At 40.0% G+C, this 21,231-nt stretch overlaps 1 protein-coding gene across 1 annotated transcript in view; it reads left to right on the forward strand.

Annotated features, from left to right (window-relative positions):
* The window catches only part of OSBPL2 (oxysterol binding protein like 2), a 39,652-nt gene extending 18,722 nt beyond the window's left edge, over positions 1–20,930 (forward strand). The window contains exons 3-14 of the mRNA XM_064167506.1: positions 3,263–3,410; positions 4,178–4,253; positions 5,138–5,272; positions 6,317–6,414; positions 7,226–7,408; positions 10,304–10,411; positions 11,663–11,752; positions 12,362–12,485; positions 14,304–14,432; positions 15,148–15,271; positions 15,931–16,021; positions 17,768–20,930. Coding sequence (XP_064023576.1) covers positions 3,263–3,410; positions 4,178–4,253; positions 5,138–5,272; positions 6,317–6,414; positions 7,226–7,408; positions 10,304–10,411; positions 11,663–11,752; positions 12,362–12,485; positions 14,304–14,432; positions 15,148–15,271; positions 15,931–16,021; positions 17,768–17,870 — 1,409 coding nt within the window. The 3' untranslated portion in view covers positions 17,871–20,930. The remainder of the gene's footprint in view (positions 1–3,262; positions 3,411–4,177; positions 4,254–5,137; positions 5,273–6,316; positions 6,415–7,225; positions 7,409–10,303; positions 10,412–11,662; positions 11,753–12,361; positions 12,486–14,303; positions 14,433–15,147; positions 15,272–15,930; positions 16,022–17,767) is intronic.
* Positions 20,931–21,231: the final 301 nt, after the last annotated feature.

Here is a 21,231-nt window from a genome sequence, read left to right on the forward strand (position 1 = left end):
TGGATGTATAGCATAGTCTGAGAGGACCTGTTTCATTTGCAGGATGTGGAAGAAGAAGGCTAAGAAAACTAGAGTTACTGGCAAGTCATTTTTCTTTAAGCTCTTGGAATAGATTTATGGCACTCAACTTAAGACTGTCTTTGAAAACCTAAGATGTTTGAAAAGCTTTTGTTTTGCTTTTAACACACACAAGCTGGGGCTTTGCTTAAGCTAATTTTTGACACTTTATTTCTGTATGATCTCCTATCTCCCTTTTAAATCCCCATTTTTATCTTCACTCACAGTGGCTTTTCACTATTAAAACTGTCCTGTAAGTAAACCCTATCTATTCAAGTTTGCAAGTTCAAAGCTTTAGTGGCAGCTAGAGAAGGGCTCTTTGTGTCACTTAGAAAAACTAACAGAAATCATTTCAGTAAACTGTTTTTATTCCAGATCAGTACTTCCTCTGTGAATAACATTCTCTGGATAGTTCTTCACAGAACTAAAATACTTAGAACTTCATTGAGAAGCAGCTTTTATAAGCTCATGAAGGAAGTCGCAGCAGACAAGCTAGCTGATGTTTTGGGTTGAAAGTATAGTTGAAAGTCTACGATTATCTGGTTGTGGACCCCAGTAGGTCGGGTTTTTACTTGTTTGGTTGTTGTTCTGTTTGTTTGGTGTGTTGGGGTTTTTGCTATGTGTGTTTTGGTTTGGTTTTTAAAGTCATTAGGTGAAGGTGCAGTCTAATAAACCAGACTTTACCAACATAATTTTTCTGGAGCAGGTGGTTAATATTTGTTGTTTGTATGCAAGCCTCCTGTTTGAATTGCCATTTAATTACTTACCAATGACCTAGTGTTGTCTATGAATAATATATGTAGCTGAAACTGAATTCCCATTATGCTGTACAGGAGCAGGGCAAATCAGTTCTGAATCGTGGAGAAACAAGGGCTAGTGTGGGTAAAACCAATGAACATCTGGTAGGATTTGCAAGGTTTCAAATGTATTGTAAAGACTATAATCCCTGTAACATTTTTCATAGCTACTCCTTTATAAGCCAGTTGACTGCTCCCGTTCTGAAGCTTTAATTTTACATTTAGGTTTGTTTCTCTCATTGAAGTGTCCATTAAATGTAATGCTGTTCCTTAATTTGTGTGCTCTTGGTCAGCTTTCTGGGCACATGTACCAGAAAGTTCATCTGTTTTTTCTGACTTCTCCAGTCAAACTAACGAAAGTTGTTTTGTTAAGCCCTACAGTACTTGCCTTTTCCATCTCCTCATACTGGAACAGGTTCCAAAACAAGCTAATATGTGGTTAAAGCTGTCATTTTAAAATTACAAATACTTTGGTTTGGGTTGACTACTTGTTGTTTGTTTGGGTTTGTTTTAAGACAAGTGTTTCAGGGTAGTCTTCATTTTAATGACCTGAATATATACATCTATGACTATCATAGTTTCCAGTTAAGTGCTAAGACTGCTAAGGTGTGGTTATTGCTGGATAATTACATGCTTGTGACATGAAAATGTAGGAGACAGTTTAATACATGACATCACCCATTACACCTGCTGTTTACCAAATAAGATCGTACTGGTGGTACTTCCTTGTGCAGTTTTGAATGCCATTGTCGTGGTCTTGACACTTGAAAGGTACTGCAGCTTTTTGATTCTGATGTGTGCCATGCAGGAATTGCTCTAATGAAGTAAAAGCATCCTGGTGGAAATCTTAAGAAAAAGAAAAGCCAAGTACTCCTGGTACAGACACACTCTGATTTTAAAAAGTTAATGGCAGAGGATCTTAACATTGGTTCAATTTTAAATGGACTGAAAAGTAAAATCTTTGGCAAAACTGCCTTTTCCCCCTTTCCCACTCCATTAAAGTGGTTGCATGCTTTGTAATATTTCAGAATCTTTCTGGACTCTCAGCTGGGCTTGGGGATAGGCTGCAGCTGAGTGGTGGTGAGTGTCAGCACACAGACAAGTGGTTGCCCAGGTTGTGATAGCTGGAGTGGAAGGAATACAAAAGATATGTTTGTGTGTTCCTTAGAAATGTGGCAAGAATTGTATGGCAGCAAAGATGCATGTTTTACTGTTGCTTTTGGATTCTGGCTCTTAAATTGGAAGCTGGAACCTGTGCTTCTTGATGCTGAATGTGGCACTCAGAAAGGGCTTCATGCTCTTTGGATTGTTTGCAGCAGAAATGTTCCTTTATGACACTGAATGATCAGCAGAACTGTGACACTTTTGAACTGGGATTGTATTAATACATCTTTCAGGGTGCTCTGTATTGATGCTGTAGCTGGTCCCCATTTGTTGTCACCAATTTCTTGGTTTCTGCAGTCTGTGGCAGCAGTGACCAGAAGTCTGTTGCTGTTGATAGCGACTGAGTCTGTGTATGTGTATAACATAAAAGGTATTTTTTAACCATTTTCTTATTTAAAGGCATGTACCAAGATAAACTGTTAGGATTCTAAGTGTGCATGGAGGTAGTGTGGCTTAAAACAAGAAAATCATCAGATAAAAATCTTGAGTGGTTGGTTTACTCCAGCTTGGATTTGGGGCTGCTTGATTGCAGATGGTTGTGCTCCTGTACATTTTTGGTGGATTAACTTTTTTTACATATAGTTAAAGCTGCTCAAAGCATGTTGGTGGTGTTTTCAGTGTTTCCAGGAGCTGCCTACCCAAGCAGGTGAAATTGGGTCATAGGAAGTGGAATTACCTGCTGCAGGTCATGTTTTGGGTCCTTTGTAGAGCTGAGGGGATAATTCATCTTGGTGTCCACAGATTCATACTGTAACCACTGGGGAAGTGCTGTACTTTTTGCACATGTGCATGGCAAAAAGAAGTTAGATGTCCTACGTTTGTTGCTGTAGCCCTCTGGATGTTTGCTGCTAGATTGTTAATTGCACCTTACCTGTTAGCAGTGTAAGTTGATTAAGTTTTTTTTTTTTCAGGCAAGCTCTCTAACTGAGCAAAATTATTGTAATCATGCTGGGGCTCTGAAGAAAACACAATGCATTTAATCTGATTAGGAGCTGCTGAAGAACTTGTAAGATTCTAAATCAGCTTTGTATTCAGCAGTGTGAAAAATCAGTTGAGAATGGTTGATTGCGATACTTGGCTCTAAATGCTCCTGGAAATGAGGACACTTAATAAAGAGCTTTCACTCTGATGTTCTTTAAAATAAAATGGTATAAGTGCACATGTGCTGTGAGAATTACAAATTGTGAGTGGCACTCTGATAATAAAGCTCCTAAGAAAACTGTCACCTTGTGTTTTTTGTACAGGCTTTGATTCTGACAATTCTTCAGGAGACTTTTCAGAAGCAAACCATAAAGTTGCAGAAATGCTAGATCTAGATCCGCACCAAAGCAACAGAAGTGGAAAGCACAATGGAGAGACAGAGATACAAGAGAATGGAATTAAAAGACACAGGTAAGCACACAGGAGTGCACAGACAGTGAGAAATGAGCATGTGCTGGCTGATCTTTTGGGTCATTACAGCTGTCATTGGAAGAGGTTAACTCTCTGAAGCTGAAAAGATACTTTACTTGTCTGCTCCCTCTATCAGCTCTAAGCTAATGTTTTGCTTCCTTTAGAAAGGAATTTAATACCTACAAATGCAAATGTCTTGTTGTTTGAGAAGGTAATTGTGCTAGTTTGAAGCAGGCTAGAATGTTTTGGTGAGAAGAACTAGATTACAGGCTGTGGAAAGAAAACAACAGTGATGTCTACTTTGCTCACAGTCTTGCTGAGAAGTATAGGAACAAGAAATAAAAACATTAGATAGTCACTCTCACTCGGGCTGCTGGCTGAGCTGCATCTCTCTAATCTCACCCTCCATTTTGGGCTAACTCACTTTGCTTCCTAACCTCTGGCTGAACCTCTGTTCTTCCTTGGGACTGGGGTAAGGTTGAGAGGGGTAGGGGGAAGGTGAAGGGGTGGTTGAGAGCCCCTCTTGGAGACTCAGGTTTCTAGGAGGGGAGTTGTGTTTCTGTATTACCTTTTACCTTGTATATTTCTGTATATAACTGTAAATACTGTAAATATCTGCTTGTATATTGTGCTAGCAGTAAATATAAGCTTCATTCATATTTCCAGAGCCAGCTGAGTCTAGTCTGGGTGATTTCTAAAGTGTGGGGGGGCAGGGAATACCCAAACCATCACAGTAATGATGACAGGTGGTTTTTTCACCATTACAGGACATCGTTGCCTGCCCCAATGTTTTCTAGGAGTGATTTTAGTGTGTGGAGCATATTGAAAAAATGCATTGGACTGGTAAGTTAGTTTGGATGAAATATGCTGCTAATCTCCTAACATCAACTGGTTAATTTTATTGCTGAAACTTTAAAATGGAATAATACCTGAGGCAGAATCACAGAACATTAGAGGTGGGAAGGGACCTCCAGAGATTGAGTCCATCCCCCTGCCAAAGCATTTTGCATTTTTTCTGTAGGGAACATCATCTTAAATTTCCTTTCCAGTAAGTTTTAAGCATTTATATAATGCTTTAGTATTCATTCCTAAATGCAGTTTTTTAATTAAACACCTAAATTTGCCTGAGTATTGTCAAAGAGCTGGAAAATTGGAAGTCCCTGTCTGAACTTCATGTCTGTCTTGTATCCACATGCGAAATGAGAAGCATTCTGATGCAAATAACAGGTTGCTTAAATAAGGCTACTAAAATTCGTTAGAGCAATTAAAATCCTTGTACTTTATGTAACTGTTCCTTTCAAAAAATAATTTGTGGTTGTAGCAGTAAAATAGTTAGATTTTATGCAAATAGCTGTGTGAAGATTTCAAAGGAATGCGTGGTACTTAAAAATCAATAACGAGCTGCTTGCCACTTTATTGCTGCTATCTTTGGAAACTGTCACACCTCTGGTTTGTGCAGACCACAGAATAGAAGGTTATGTTCATCTTGAATTTACTAGGTTAGCTGGATCATCTTCTGAAGTTGTTTGTTCTTTCAGATTGCTAGTAGAGTTGTGTGGTGCTTCTGGTCGCTTTCAGCTGTAGCACTTAAAAGATCTGCTATAAGCTTGCCAAATGTCTTTTGAAGAATGCTATAAACAAACTAACTCCATAACTTATTTAACAACTGACAAGAACAGTCATTTTTAAACTTTTTATTGTGTCTAACTTAACTTTTTGTTATCCAGGAGCTGTCTAAGATTACAATGCCTATTGTTTTCAATGAGCCATTGAGTTTCCTTCAACGGATAACAGAATATATGGAACATATATACCTCATTAATAAGGCTTGTAGTCATGCAGACCCCCTGGAGAGAATGCAGGTAAGAAACAACTACCACCTTCTGCTTAGTTCAGAACAAGTTTAGGTTTTGTTCTCTCAGAGGTCTTTCATTTTGAGATTTCTCACTTGAGTGTATTTCTTTCTGGAGCTATCATAAGAATGCCCATATTTATCTCTCTAGACAGGCTTCTTGGTTCAAAGTTGCTGTATCAGGTACTTGTGGAACTTTCACACTTCATGCCCTGCACAGAATTTGTGCCAAAAGTCTAGTGCAGCAGAGTGCCACAACTGATGATGCTCAAGGACCTTACTCCTTTCCAGAATTGTTTTGACTGTGACTTTTCTTGTGTTGTGAAGATGAAAACTTGTTTTCAAGTCACCCTAAGTTGACTTGTTGTGTAGCTCCATTATTTTTAAGTTGCTGGAGTAAAAGTTGTTATGGAAGAGACAAGCTTTGCCATTATTTTCTACTCACAACCACCACCAGCTTTGGAGAAGAATATGGTACTTGGCTGGTCTCTCAACGAGGAGCTGAATATGGTGAAACCAGGCCAGTGTACACTAGGTTCCACTGGTATTGCTCAGAGCTCTGAAGTGAAACTGGATTGTTTGTCTTGCATTCCATGTTTGTGCAGTCCATACCCTTACTTATCAGCCTGCAGGAGCTTTTAAGTATCATTTGTACCTGCTGGTATGATCAAGAAATTTGATCTGTGTTGGAAACAGTGCTTGCCTGGTATTAGGAAAAGCAAAAACTCTGTTCTTGGTGAGCTGAGTGTGGGGATCAGTCAAAAACAGATTTAAAAAACCAGGCTGTCCTCTTTGAGGTAGGTGGAGAAGCATGGGGCAGAGTGTAACCTGGCAGAATTTACTACAGAAAAGAATTCCTTTTGGGGAATGAATTCATACTGACTGCTTGTATTTCTCCACTTCTACATGACTTATCCCACAGCTTACAAATGTTTTTGCCTTAAGCAGTATGTAGCACTTTTTAAAGAAAAGAATAATGTGCCACAAACATAATATATTAACTTAGAGTTTTAATTTCTGTTCTCATAACAATGTGTCCTTAATTTGCTTTTAGGCTGTAGCTGCTTTTGCAGTTTCTGCTGTAGCTTCTCAGTGGGAGAGAACTGGCAAACCGTTTAACCCGCTGTTAGGAGAAACCTATGAATTAACCAGGTGATAATTACTTTAAATTGGGAGCTGGGGTTTGTTTGTGTTCTTGAGTTCACAAAGCACTCATGATGCTTTGTTTGTTTATTCGGTGAAATAAACACCTACTAAAATATATTCCTGGGTGTAGCTAAAATTATCTTCCCCAAAGGACCTCGGTGTCTTTGTGAAGTTGTTAGAAAAGCTGCCGACTGTATTTCTGCAGAGCATTCTTTGAACTCTTCAGAGAAAAACTTTGATTTTTCTACCAAAGATATTCCCTGACCAGGGACTGTTAATTAATTAGTGTTTTGGTGATCATCTCAGACAGAGGAATTAGTCTGAAGGTCCTCAGCTTGCTTAAATAATTGTTGATATATCTGCAGTGGAGAACAGGATCTTCATTCAGACTTTCTGCTGCTGCCCAAATTGTTTCAATATTTTCATGTGTTATTTCAGTGAAGCTTCTATGAAAACCTTTCTGGGGAGAAAATAATGTAGGTATTTGAATGGAGATTGGTTTCTGGTATAAAAAAAAAAGCAAACCAGATTTTTTTTTCAATTGGAAAAGGCCCAGATCTAAGATTATCAAGTCCAACTGTTGCTCTAACACACGGCCATGAGGCCATTAAACCATGTCCTTTTATAACACCTCCGGGGATGGCGAGGAAATATTCAAATGACTTAAGTTCATTAATTGTAGATAATAGGACTAGAAAAGTCTCATTTATAATTAGATCTAAAACCTTCATGTTGTGGTTTTTTTTTAAGTATCAAGTAACTCATATTGTAACATAAAAAATTATTACTGTTTAATGGTCTTTTTTGTTGTTTCTAGGGAGGATTTAGGATTTAGGTTTATATCTGAGCAAGTCAGCCACCACCCACCCATTAGTGCATTCTATTCAGAAGGCCTCAATAAGGACTTTATTTTTCATGGATCAATCTATCCCAAACTAAAGTTCTGGGGAAAGAGTATAGAAGCGGAGCCCCGGGGAACAATTACTTTGGAGCTTCTGAAGTGAGTATTGAGAAGTAAATACTTTATTTGTTTAATGTAATGTTGGTCTCCTTAGCATTTCCTTCAAGAAAAAGATAGATGATAACCATTCTGTTGGCTCTTCAGAGGTGATTTCTAAAAAGCTCTTGCTGAAGGGATTCTAAGGTTTTATTGAGAAGGTAATGCTCACTGCTTAATTTCAGGACTCTCCTCTTTTAAGTTGTGTCATGCTTGCCTGGCTGTAGTGTGAGGTGTCCTTGCCCATGGCAGGGGGTTTGGAATTAGATGATCCTTGAGGTTCCTAGCAGCCTTGCCAATTCTATGTTTCTAACTGACTCAGGTTTTCCATTATGAAAAGAAACATTTCGTGAAATTTGACTGGTACTGGCAGTTGGTTCTGTGAAGGAATGTGAAATGGAGAGGTAAAATTCTCTTACTAGGGTATCCAAGCTCACCTTGCTTTTGAATGTCGTTGGATTTGATTTGTTTGTGTGTTATGCATAGGAAATGCATCTTCAAAACAGCTGATGTTGTGATGAGGGAAGGTGAAAAACTTGTCTGGGTTGCTCTGTCATCTGTTCAATACTTCCTGTGTACAATCACCTTCCTGATAAAATTAGAATTAGTCTCTCTTCCAGATTACTCCATGCTCGTCTCTAATTGCATGTCTCCCATAAATTACACAACTCTCAATCAGTTGCTTTGTGCCCTGGTGGCACAAAGACACTTCATCTTTCCCAAGCAAGACATAAGGATACATTAGGTAATAGATGGAGAAAAAGTCTTCTGCAGTTTAACACTTACAGGTGCTTTTAACAAAGTTTTCCTCAGCCTAACTCTGAGATTGTTTGAAATGTCATCTGATGAAGACAGCTGGTTCCAGTAGCATCAGCTTTCCTGTCAGAGCAAGCACTGACTTATCCTGTAGCTTCCTTTGAAAGTATAGTTTATTTATCAAGCTGCTGGTATTTCATTGTCCAAAGGTTATAAAAGCATGAGCTGGTCTTGAGCATAAATGGTGATGGAAATAGAGGAAATTTCTTCTCAGTGTAGAAGGAACTATGAATGTCAGTGTAGAATGCAGGTGTGACAAAAACAGTTTGTTGTTTGAGGAAGAGCCTTTATTCACAAAACTTAAAATTCTTGCTCTGCCTTATCAAACTACGTAGCACAAATCAAAGCATTTATTTTAAAGAATTGCTTCAAGTTAACAGCAGAAGTTGAACTCAAATCTTGATTGATACCATTCTGTCTGTTGGAGCAGTCTTGAACTGCTCAGGACGCGAGTGGACACGGAACTGTTTAGGAAGCAAAACTTCAAGTTAGTGTTAAGTACTGTGTTTGTGTCACCCGTGGCTATGATTTCAAGAGGTGTTAGAAAACACTTCTCTCAGTTTTCCAGCACACACAAGTGCTTGAATTGATCAGCACTGGCCATGAGCGTCTTGTTTTGTGTTGTACTTCTGGTGTCAAGTAGTTCATGAATAAAAATGTGTGCTCAGGCTGATGGGATGAATTTGGTGTTTTTCTCCCCACTTGAAGAGTAGTTATTGTTCTGAAGTATGCTTGGAGAGAATATGCTGGGGAAAACAGTCAGATTTTAGTGATCTGATTTTTCTCTGTATTGGAAAGTGACAGAGCATTTGGAGACATTATATAGCAGTATTCTCTCTGTACTTACTAGAAGTACAAGGTGGTTGTTACAAAGAGGACATTGCTTGTTTCTGTATTTTATTATTTATTTTTTATTACAATCAAGTTTGCAAGCTTTCCTAACATGGACTGATGGCCAGCCAGGTAACTTCAGCATTTCTTTTACCAACATAGAAAGATAAGTGAGCATAGATGGCTTTGACTCTGCTGAGCCAATGGTAGTAGGAATTCTGTTCTTTAACATTCTGGTCACTTTTAGAATAAGCCTTTTAAGGATTAGAATCTGTTAACTGATCTTTGTAAAGCTCTTCACTAAGCATTAAACCCAAAATGAAACTGAAGTGGAAAATACTTCAGCTCTAGAACTTAACCTTCCTTGGAGAAAGGGTGGAATTGACTAACAAATTGGATTTTAAAATGTCATATTTATGAAGCTTGGATAGAGTGCTATTGTCCCACAGGTGTTAAACAACCAACCAAAAAACCCAGACCAACACCCCAACTTCCCAACATTTCAGTGGCACTGGAGCAGCTCTCAAGGAAATGTGTGGCATGTTTCTGGAAACCATGCACACAGTTTGCTGATTCATACCACTCTCTTCAGGTTCAAAAACCTTTACCACTCCACCTTGGTAAAACGAAAAACTGCTCAAGTAGCGTAGTCTGGCCAGCCCTCCAGGTGTGTCTGCTCATCAGACCTTTGTCAGAGCTGGGTGTGATTCATGTCTCTGCTAGAAGACTCAAATATTTATGTTCAATGGGACTTCTATCACAAAAAAAGATATTCTCTAGATTGAGACAGAGGCATACAAGGAAGATGTTTACAAGAGCTTTAGGAAGATGTTTGCTGTGCTGCTGCAGTAGCTGAATACAAGACTCTTGGTGTTAGTTTGTCAGTCTGGTTCTCCTGTGAGTGTTGTTTCGTAACATACAGCTTGAAAAGTGTGAATGAAAGAGATGAATTCCTGCATTGCTGTTTATGTTGGAATGGAGATTGTAATCAAAAGCACAACAACTGTAAAACTTACTATTTCAACTCTGTGAGAAGGAAGGGAAATAAAGGGGATTTCACTTTATTAACTTGCACTTACAGCACGTTGTTGGCTCGTGAAGACAAGTCTGTTTCTTTTCTGTTTGAAGTTAACTGCTAGCTGTTCATAGGAGTGCTAAATATTTTCCCCCTGCCATGAACAGAATTGAAACCAGGCTTACATTCCATCTTGGGCTCCAGAAAATGATTGATTTCTTTCTCTTTCTTTCCAGACATAACGAAGCTTACACATGGACAAATCCAACCTGCTGTGTACATAATGTAATTATTGGTAAACTGTGGTTGGAGCAATATGGAACAGTAGAAATTGTAAATCACAGGTAATGGTAATCATGAAGCCGAGGGTTGGCTTTAGGCATTGCTGTGTGGTCACTCTTAAAAAGCAGATTTTTTTTTGCCAGATACACAGGAAGCTTTGTTTTGTAGGTTCAAAGTCTTGGGGTCTTTTTGTTTTCCTCCCTGACAAATGTGAACTATTCATTAGCCTGAGCTTGGTGGTATAATAATATTAATGAAAAGGCAGAGGGCTTGTGGGATACAAAGATTTGACATTTATGAGTTACCCATTCAAATTCAGCCCTGTTGACAAAGAGCAGAAATTAAATTTTACTCCAGAACTATTAAATGGAATAATTGTTGGAGGCCTGCAGTGGACCTCCTCCAATTGTGATTTGACACACTTTTTAGTTATGATAACAGAGAATGCCTTAAATTAATAGTACAGCACAGAAAAATGACAGCAGAGTATGGCAATGCAAACTTAGAGCATGTAAGTTGCTCTGCTATAAGCTATACAAAAGTTTTTTCCCTACCCTACAATAATAAATGACCTCCTTTAATGCTGAGGGAGGGAATTTTCTGGAAAATTTTACTTCTGGAAATGTTTTTGTGTCACTAAATGGAAGCTTTAATCAAGCAGAGCTCCTGTTTCAGGCTTTCAAGGCCTGTCTGGATGCATTCCTCTGTCGTCTGTGCTAGATTGTGTGGTCCTGCTCTGGCATTGGGGTTGGACTAGGTGATCTCCTTGGGTCCCTTCCAACCCCTAATAGCCTGTGATCAGCTCTACAATCCTATCTCCTCTATTGGCACAAAAAGACTCAGCATGGTCTCTATATGCTTTGTGCTTGACAGAGATCCTTGGCTTGATACCTCACTGGGAGAGAATCTTTACATGCGCTTATGTTTCACAAGGAAGATGCTGGAAAACAACCATGCTTTATGTTTGTAAAACAGTTCTAAACTGCATCTCAAAACTTCTGAGGCAACATTGGAATGCACTTGACTAGATTTTGCTGTATAGGTCATTTGTAACACTGATTCAGAATGATGGTTGGGTTTTCAGTTGGCTTTCACAAAGCGGTATCTTCTTGTGCACATCGAGGGTTTTTTAGACCTATGTGTGGAAATTGTGTGCCTTTTTTAAGACAATAAACCATAATTAAAGAAAAATAATCATCTAAGTAGCCCTCAGCTAACTGTAACTATATGAAAAAAAGCTAAATAAGGTAAAAACTTAATTTAAACTTATTTAAGGCTTTGCTTCTTTAAGCATGTACTTCTTCCCTCTACAGTACTGGAGATAAATGTGTCCTTAATTTTAAACCATGTGGACTATTTGGGAAAGAGCTTCACAGAGTAGAAGGCTACATTCAGGACAAAAAGTAAGTGATAAAAGCCTCTTGGCCTCTGTTTCTTAGCACTGTGGCATTTTTTTAGAGCTGGCATAGTGACCAAAACTGATGAGACTGCAAAGTTGCTAGCAACACAGACTGTAACCCACTGTTCTCTGTGTTAGTATTCCTGGTTCTGGGATAATTATTTTAAACTCTCTAGTTTGGGGAAATAAGGTATCCAGGGAGAGTGCAGAGTAACCACAGCTGATTTCACTGTTGCAGTTTTGCAGCTTCAGTTTAAAATAATGAGAGAATAATTATTAGAGGTTTTTTAATCAAACCTAAATCTGTTTTGTGACTCTGAGCCTCTTTGTTGTGAATAAACTGTTGGCTTTATTGGACCCACACTCATTTTGACAGTGGCCAGAGCATGTGACTGAGTCATGAGGATTTGTTCTGCAGGACTGAGTGCCAGAAAGACTGGAATAAGCTGAAGCCTTTTCTTTGCATTATCAGTTATCTGACTTGTAAGAAATCTGCAAAGGAACATAAAATACAGCTAAGTAGGAAGCCGGGTGTTTAATATAGATCAGAAGCTGCATGATTAGAAGGCTTTGTGTGGAAGCAACAGCTAAGTCTCCTTTGCTTTCTCTGCAGCAGGAAGAAGCTGTGTGTGATCTATGGCAAATGGACAGAATGTTTATGGTGCACTGATCCCATGACATATGAGACTTACAAAAAGAATGAAAGGAGAGGTGGTGAGCAGAAGAAATCAAAGCCGGTAAGGTGAAGGATTCCTTAGGGAGAAAAGAGACTGAAAAGGGAAAAATGAAAGGAAAACTTCTTTATGGAAATTGTCAGATGGTGGTGAACAGAGGGTTAAAATGGTCTGTCTTTTGGTGAGGTCAGAGATGGGCAGTGTCAGTCCTGTGAGGAGGCACTGCACTCTGAACTTGTGTAAACTTGTGTGGGAGCTGCTGGTGCTGAAGAGAGCTCCTAGAAATGGCATGTGCTTGAGATTTGTCGAAGAAGTCATCCAGTATCAACCCCCAAGCTGATGTTGTCCAGTCCTCGAATGAGGCAAGTGGCTCTGCTGCTGACTCTAGGGGTAAAAATAATAGGAGGCTTTAGAGGAAAAGTAGTTGCCTGAGTTTTAATAACTGTTATGCCCTTCTGAGTTTGATGTGGAGAGCCTCAGCAACAAAGGGCTTTGAAAGCATGCAGAGTTTTTTCATCCCATGTAAGCAAGCAGTGTTGGATAAGTTGCTGCCAAAGTTTCAGTGTTATATAGAAAAGCAAAATGTATGGTGCAGCAGGGGATTATTGAGTCTCTTGATATTGAAATGCAGGCCTTGGCTGCTCAATGAAAATTAACTTACATTAATCACTCTTAACTTTTAAGACATTCAATTTTTTTTTGAGAAGTATTCACATCAGAAGGATTTTGTCATGCTGCAGGCTTGTATTTTGGCTTTTTTTTTTTTAGATAATAAGGTTCTGTTCATCTTATTAAATCAACTCTTTCTTTCCTTCCTTCCTGTTGAATCTATATTTAGATGGGGAACTGTCTAGCAGTAAACCAGATGTTGACATGGAAAGTAGCCTAAAAGAGTCTTTAAAAAAAATAAAAGAATACTCAAATCAAGTGACTGGAATTAGACTCTTAACCACATGGAACTGTTTTCTAGTGTATAAAACAGGCCCTGTTTAACTTAACAGGGTATATTTGAGTGCAGTCAATGAGTTGTGTCAGAAGGGGCACAAAGTAAATAGAAAGGGGATGGGAATGAGGCGAGTGAGGAAAATTGTGTTACTATCACTCTAGGATGTTATTGTCCCAAACTTCCCTTCTGGTGGTTGTGGTTTTAAATGGCTTCTCATGGTGAAATCCTCTGAAATTCCACCATGTAGATATCTTGTGTCCTCCAACAGCCAGATTCTGAGAGCAGACTCTTGAATAATACTGAGTTTAATTTTATGCATGTTAGCGCAGTGCATCTGGTAACAAAAGAGCTTGGAAGGAAAGGCTGTGTTTAGAAACTTGAGTACAGAGGCTCTGTAGTGAGAAAATTGGCAGTGATAATAGTTACTAGAATCTAGGTACAGGAAACCAGACTGAAACAAGGGTGTATCTGTCTTTTAATCTCCCATCCAAATCATTTGCAAGTGATGAAGCAATATCCAAAAGCAGGCATGCTCTGTTTATCTTTCTTAGGCCAGTATGGGAAGTGGTTTAAATCCAAGTCTTGGCTCATTTCAACCTGAAGAAATAGGAATCATTCTAGGTGAAGTTAGTCTACAGGGTGGGATGGAAGGGAAACTAGAGAAAAGAGTTCTTGAAAGATGTTAATTTGCTACAACTTTTTTTTAAACAGACAGTTGAACTGTAGGTGGGGGGAAACTATTCAGAGATATCAGGAGCAAGGCATTCAGGAACAGTGTGCAAAGTGAGGTAAAAGAAACAGCAGGTTGAGGTAGGAGTACAGGACAGTGTGTAGTGTCTCAAATGTGATCAGATTTGTCACCAGTCAGTGTAGAACTCTAGATGAAACTGTCCAATTTCCCTTTGTTCCCTTTCCAAATGCTATCTCTGTTTCAGAGTGAAGATGTTATTAAATCTGAAAATGATGAAGCTGATGATATGCCAGAGGTTCAAGACACAGTGCAGTTCATACCAGGCAGTAAATTGCTTTGGAGAATAAATTGTAGGCCACCAAACTCATCACAGGTAACTGCTCCTTTCATTCACCCTGTGCATTGCTATCGCTGGTGACATCCTCAGGAGCAGGAGTAACGCTCAAGGGAAACCCTGCTGAAGTGCCTGTCCTCAGGATGCCTATTGACAGGCTGTGGCAGTTCTTGCTGCAGAAGTAAAATTAGACTACAGCAAGCTGCCTGCTTTGTTCTGTGCTGAAAGCATCACTGCTGTGCTGGTAGAAAGAGTGAATGCTCTGATTTCATCTGCTTCAGCATGAGTCTGCTACCTTAGGTTAACCTGTCTGTAAGATCTTTACGCTTATAAAATATGGATACACCTTTGCTTCTGCTGACCCTGCTGCTAGAGACAGGCTTCCAAAGAACACAGTAACTAGGCAGCTGGATATGGTCTTGTAGGCGTGGGTGGTTTTGTTTGGATTTGGGTGTTTGTGGGTTTCTTTCATAAAAAATATGATGTTAAATATCAGATGTGGAGGAAAATCCATCTTGATCCTCTGAAGCACAGACTGCTTAAAAAATATGAAAACTGTGATTTCCATCCCTTCTGCCCTTCTTCATCCTTTCTCTCCAATAAAATGAACTAGTTTTGTATAAACCTAACCTTGCTTTCAGGGTAGCTAGTGGGAGGAGGTTTGACACACTAATTTCTCTTGGAAGTTCTCTTGTATCTGTTTGGTGTAGGGAACCCAAAATGACTTGTATGTTATTTTAAATTTGCTTTTAAGATGTACAATTTCACCAGTTTTGCTGTGAGTCTCAACGAGCTAGAAAAGGGCATGGAAGCAATATTAGCTCCCACTGACTGTCGGCTACGACCAGATATCAGAAATATGGAGAATGGAAACATGGGTATGTCTCTGCTGGTGGTTACTACATTTTGACAGGGGTGGCTGAGGGGAGGTTGGCTGATACAGACTTGCTGTCTTTGGTTTCTTGTTCCCAGAGCAGCCTTAACTATTTTTCATCCTGTTAATGAATGTGCTTTTGAACAATGTGCAATGTCTGTTTTCTCCCAGAAAAGTCTGGGAGGGCAGATGTGTCCGAGGTGGATCCCAAGACTCTGCTTCCCTGTTATGGTGTATTTGCACGTTTGTTAACTGGGGGAGCTGGCAGACGTGCTATTGCTCTGGAGTTTGTCTGGAAAGACATGTGTGGAACAGACATGCTCTGTTGTTCTGGCATTTGTCAGAAAAAACACATGGACAGCTAGTGAAAAGAAAGCACTCTGTGTTATGCCTAATCCAAGTTCTTCCCTGCTGTCCTGGTGCAGTGTTTCTGACAGATAAAACATCAACATTTCTGTTTTGACTCGGTGTTTGTAGGACCAGCTCTTCTGAAATGACAGGCAACAAAAACAACCAAACCTGAGAATTGCATAGTTCAGGGAGATTGTCTGCACCAAATGCTCTCTCCTGCTTAAATCAAGTGTGTTTCATGTCTCTGCAGTCCCGTCTGTGTTGGTGTTTCTATTTTGCCCAGTAATCAGTTTCTCTTGAATTGTTTCCTAGATGTGGCTAGCAAAGAAAAGGAGAGGCTAGAAGAGAAACAGAGAGCTGCTCGCAAGGAGCGTGCAAGAGATGAAGTGGAGTGGCACACGCGGTAAGGAGGAAGGAAGTTGGGCATTTGGTTAATGCTTGGTTTGGTCTATTGCTTGAAATGTTTTGCTTCAAGGCAGCCTGTTTGATTTCCTGCATGACAGCACAATCTATACTGTCTCTTACTTATACTTACAGAATTTAGCTGGAAGCCAAAACTGCTGATAACCTTTTGTCCTGCAGAAATTGTCCAGTAATAAATGCTGAAAGCTCTCATAGTTAACTCTTGTAGTAATGCTGGATACTTGGGGGTTTGTTCTTTTAAATCTACAGAGATCATAATTGCATTAGTATGAATAAAATGTTAAATCTCATCTCTCCTTTAACCAGTTCCTCTCCAGCTTTTGACAGTTCTGTAAGATATTGTGGCCCTTTAGGGCCTTTTATTTTCACACTCTGAGGACATCTTGGCTTGGATACTTCACAAATTGCTTTTGTGGTTGCATATTTGTCTTGGGTTCAAATGCAAGTTCCCAGAGACTCTTATAAATTTGGTAGACCCAATGACAATTTATAGAATTTATAGAGTTTATAGAGTGCCCTCCCCTCCTCCCCCTCCTTTCCCCAAAAGACAGGGAGAGAGATAAAAGGTAGGGACACCCCAATAAATCAATCTCACTCGATTTGGAAGTTAAAAAGGGAAAAGTTTAACAATAACTTAGAAAAAAGGGATTGGAGGTAGGGGAGTTTACAAAGGATAAGGAAGGGAAAACAGCAAAATACAAAACAGGGATGGATACAACCCGAGTAGTGTGATGGTGTCTCTGCCTCGTGGCTGGTATGCAGTATCAGTGTGTGTGTGTGTTCGTGAACGCAGGTAGGGAGCAAGAGGGCGAAAAGAGCAAGAGACAGGAGAACTCCTGTCTTTTATACCACAGGAAGTGGGGGGAGTGGGCTAACCATCACCTGGAGTGTGGCCCACCCCTGAGGAGGGGCCAAGACCCCTAGGGTCAGGTTCAGGGTCACTCCCCCAGGAGTGTTAACCCTATACAATATTGAAGTGACTTTTCAGTCACAGTAATGTGTGATTTGGCTCCTGCTCCCAGGAGTTGCTTTTCACAGATGCCAGCGCTCTGCTGTCAAGTGAGCTCACCGCCAGTTACTGCAGGTGCTTCCTTCAAAGGCAAGAACTTTAGGATGCTCCCATGATTTCAGGAAATTCAGAAGAGAAAGCATTCTCTTCCCAAAGCCTGGAGGAGCAGCTGCAGACTAATTCCAGTTAAAACTTTTGAAAATCATTTCCAGAGAACATTAAATTGTTTTCAGTCAACGTGGCTAAAAAAGCAAGCATCTGTTAATGTTCTGTGCAGAGTTCAGCTTCACAGAACAAAACTCTTGCCTGTTTGGACAGGTTACAGAGAGGATTGTGTAACTGGCTTGGCATTCTTTTGAAGTAAAAATGAATATATAGAATCTAAAGTATCAGTGCTATTTTTATTTGCAATAGGACAGCACTTTAAAAACCCATTTCATGCTCCTTGATTTGATGTAAAAAGGAATTTAAAACCAGAAGATGCTTTAGAAGGTGGTGATAATTACAGGGGAAGTTCAATGCTTTTCAGACCCAAAGTATTTCTTGATGAGCTTTCTTTTTCTAGCCAAAAAATACCACTGTGCTTTTTACATTGTTTTCTGAAAGACAGAAAGTTGTTGGGTTTTTTATTCCTATTAATAACTGCTCTCTCTTTTGCCTTTGGTTCATTGTTACATTCCTTCTTCTGTTCTCATTTTCTTTTCCTTTCCTTTCCAGATGGTTTCATCAAGGCACTAACCCCTACACTGGGACTTCCGATTGGCTGTACTCAGGTGGCTATTTTGACAGAGATTTCTCAGACTGTCCTGACATATACTGAATTCAAACAACCAATTCTCATCTCACCTGGACATCTAGTTACTAGATTTCATTCCAAGCCAGTTACTCTGGTTTTGTTGATAGCAAAAAACCAGCTTTTCTAAGTAAATTTTAACAAAAAAAAGTCTATTGGTCAACAATCAAGGATTTAATTATCACTAACGTTGGATTGCCAAATATTTAAGTGCTGTTGCATTCTTTCCATCAAACTGCACCAGAAATCATTATGTTTTCACTAATTTTTCAAAGGGGCCTTTGGTTCTTCAGGTTTTTTTCCCTAGTTTCTTTGTCAGGAAGATTCGCTGTATCTGGTAGAGCACATAACATCCTTGAGAACTACGTAACTTAAGTAAAATAGAGATAATATCCTTGTTACTTAGTACAATAGTGAAGAAGCTGAAGTATTTTGGAACTCGGAGCAGGGATGGAAAGCTAATATGGTACCAACAAGATCCAGTCTAGTCCTGTTGATACTGCCCGTGAAGAGATGCATGTGAACTTCCGTACGGTATGTAGCACTACCTGGGGGGCTGCAGCTCCTGGCCCCCGCCTCTCTGAATATGATCCAATAACTGAGAGACTCAAGGGAACAGAACCCAACCCGAGCTTCTCAAACTGTAGTTGTCTGTTACAGAGTCTTCACAACTTTTGGACACTGTGAGCATTAAACTATGTACCTGTGATAAAATTACATAAAGCATACTTTAGGAGAAGGAAAAAGTGCTTCAAAAAGTGCTTTTTCTGAAGTCAAATGCTGTTCCTAAACCAGGAGAAGGTTCAGAAGCATTTGCAGGAACCTAGAGGTGGTTACAATGTAAAATATACTGCTTGCTACCACTCAGAGGCTTAAAACTTCTGCACTACCTTTTGGCAGCTTTGGCACTGTGTATGCTTCTAGACTAACTTTTGATTTGGAGGCACTATGGTGTGTGTATCCACGCAGGTTCACATTTTGGGGAGGTTTTGGTTTGCATGTTTTTCATTATTAGGTCATGTCTGTTTTGTATGTTGTGAAAAAGCAGAATCAATTTAAAGCTTTGGCAGAGTTACACCTATTAGAAGTTTTCTGTGAGCATGTCATGTCAAAAGGTGGGAAATTTAGGGTTTTTTTGGTTCCTTATCAAACCATCAAAGCTGTGCAATCCTGGAAATAATCAGTTACTGAACTGATGTGTTCATTTGCTTTCAAATGGAACATTTCAGAGGGGTAAAGGGGGGAGAGAGGCTCAAAAAAACTAGGCTTAGTAATTTAAACTTAATCCTACTGTTGCTTCTTCTTTTATTAAAGTTTTTAATTGAGTAACTGGGTAAAAATGGAGTGCAGCTGCACTGCTGTGAAGTTTACGGTAGTTGAGGAATTGCTGGAGATAAGCACCAGCACCTTGAGAACTCCATGAAAGAACTAATTGATATCCCAAACATCTCTGGTTTCATCCAGAGAGCAGATTTTTCTTCTTTAAAGTGCTTCTCTCCCAGCCAAAGGGTTGAAAAACAAAAGAAATTAACATACTCATGAAGAAGTATTTTTATCTCCTGATTGAATGAACTTCAAATTTTGGGGAAATTCAGTTGTCTTCATTGGAAGGCTGAGAGAAGCTGTAAAACTTAAAGGCAGTATGTAAGGGCCTAATCTAAATGTGCTTGTGGCAACTCCACTCTGTAGTTAGAAATGGTACTTTGTGTTGATTGCGAGTCTTGAGGCCTCACAAGCCAGATGTGGTACCATGGCACAGGCGGTAGGGTTGTGTTTGTTCCTATTAAGTGCCTGGACACTTGGCTTTTAAAATGACATTGCTGATCCGTATGGGATGGCATAAGGATAGTTTTAATAAAGAACTGGAGTTTAATGACCATGCCAGGCACTCTAATCCTCCTTCCAAACTCTCTGCAAGCAGTTTAGGGCCCCCTTTGTTAGGTGAGGATTGACAGGATTCATGTCTTAAGCCAGTCTAACATCTCATGGGAGTTTAAAACTCTCCTAAACTAAATTGTCTCTTCAGTGCTGGAGCAGTGTGTTTAAAATGACACACACAAAGAGAAATTACCGGAATGGAAGACCTGCAGAGTTGTTACTAAGGAGATACTCTGCTTCCAAGAAGTGCACAGGTTAGCATCCCTCTCTCTAAGTTATGATTTACATTCAAAGACATAACCCTTGTGAAGGCATAAAACCAATGTGACACCTTTAATCCAAACTTCAGCATAGAACATTCATGGGATTTATAAAAGAAACTGGGAAGACTAAAGTAAAGAACACTTCATTAGCTGTCTTTACCCCTTCCTCCAGTGTAAAGCTTTTAGTGAAGCTTCATATCAGTTCCAAATCCATTCATCTAATTTATTGTTCTTCATTGACAACACTCACAAACCCCTTACCCCTCGCTGCCACCACGTCTCTGCTTGGCTCGCTATGGGACTTCTGATGCTCTGAAGGCAAAGAAGTCATTGTTTTGGATGCAGATCTTGCCTCAGTAGTTTACGTGTCAAAACATTAATAACTTTGCACCTTTTGAAAGAATGTCACTTTTATAACTTGATTAAACACTTGTATATAACTGTGTTAGTATATGTTAATAGAGCTATGTAGAAAAACCATCTCGAAAGAAATTATAATAAATACTTAAATACCCTGAGGGCCTCTAGATGGTGACAGAGTTTTGTGAGACTTTGCTACCAGGGCAGCTGTCAGGTAGGGCAGGAGGAGGGCTGGAGATGACTGGTTCTGTTTTCGCCGTGATGCTTATTAGATGAAGGTGATTTATAGCAGAGCTTTGATCACCACCTGCTCTGCCATCAAAGCTTCTTCCCCAGATGGGGGTGGACTTGGTTCCTTAGCAGCCTGTGGCCTCTAAGAAGCCTGAGTTGATAGCAGCCCACACCGAGAGCAGTGCTGGTGAGGGATGTGGTGTGGAGGTTGCGCTGGGAACCTGGGAGGTGGCAGGGGAGAGAAACGGCCGCGGGCGGTGGGAGCGCTCCCGGTGTGGGGGCTTAGGCTGGCATATGGTCAGGTGTCAGCCGGAGTAGAGGGGACTTCTAATAAAACACAGTGAAGGTAAAAGAATTATAGTTGCTGTACCGTGTCTGCATTTGTGTCTTTGAGGCAACGTCATGCAAGTGGTGAGCAGCTTCTTCAGCCAGCCAGCATTTGTGTCATTGCCGGCGCCCTCATGAGTGCGGGTGGGTTGCCTGCCCTGCATTTCCCAGGAGAACAGAACTTGGTTCCTGTTTACTGATGGGAAATAATCTCTCGGTGATTTTTATTTTCGTGTGCGGAGAAATGTGGTTGAAACCCAACCTCAAGGCAGCAGCTCCGCACCCTGCGTGGGGAATGCACGGGCTGGGCCCTGGGCCGAGCGCCACGG

This window comes from Pogoniulus pusillus, chromosome 29 (assembly GCF_015220805.1).
Source record: "Pogoniulus pusillus isolate bPogPus1 chromosome 29, bPogPus1.pri, whole genome shotgun sequence".
Taxonomy (NCBI): domain Eukaryota; kingdom Metazoa; phylum Chordata; class Aves; order Piciformes; family Lybiidae; genus Pogoniulus; species Pogoniulus pusillus.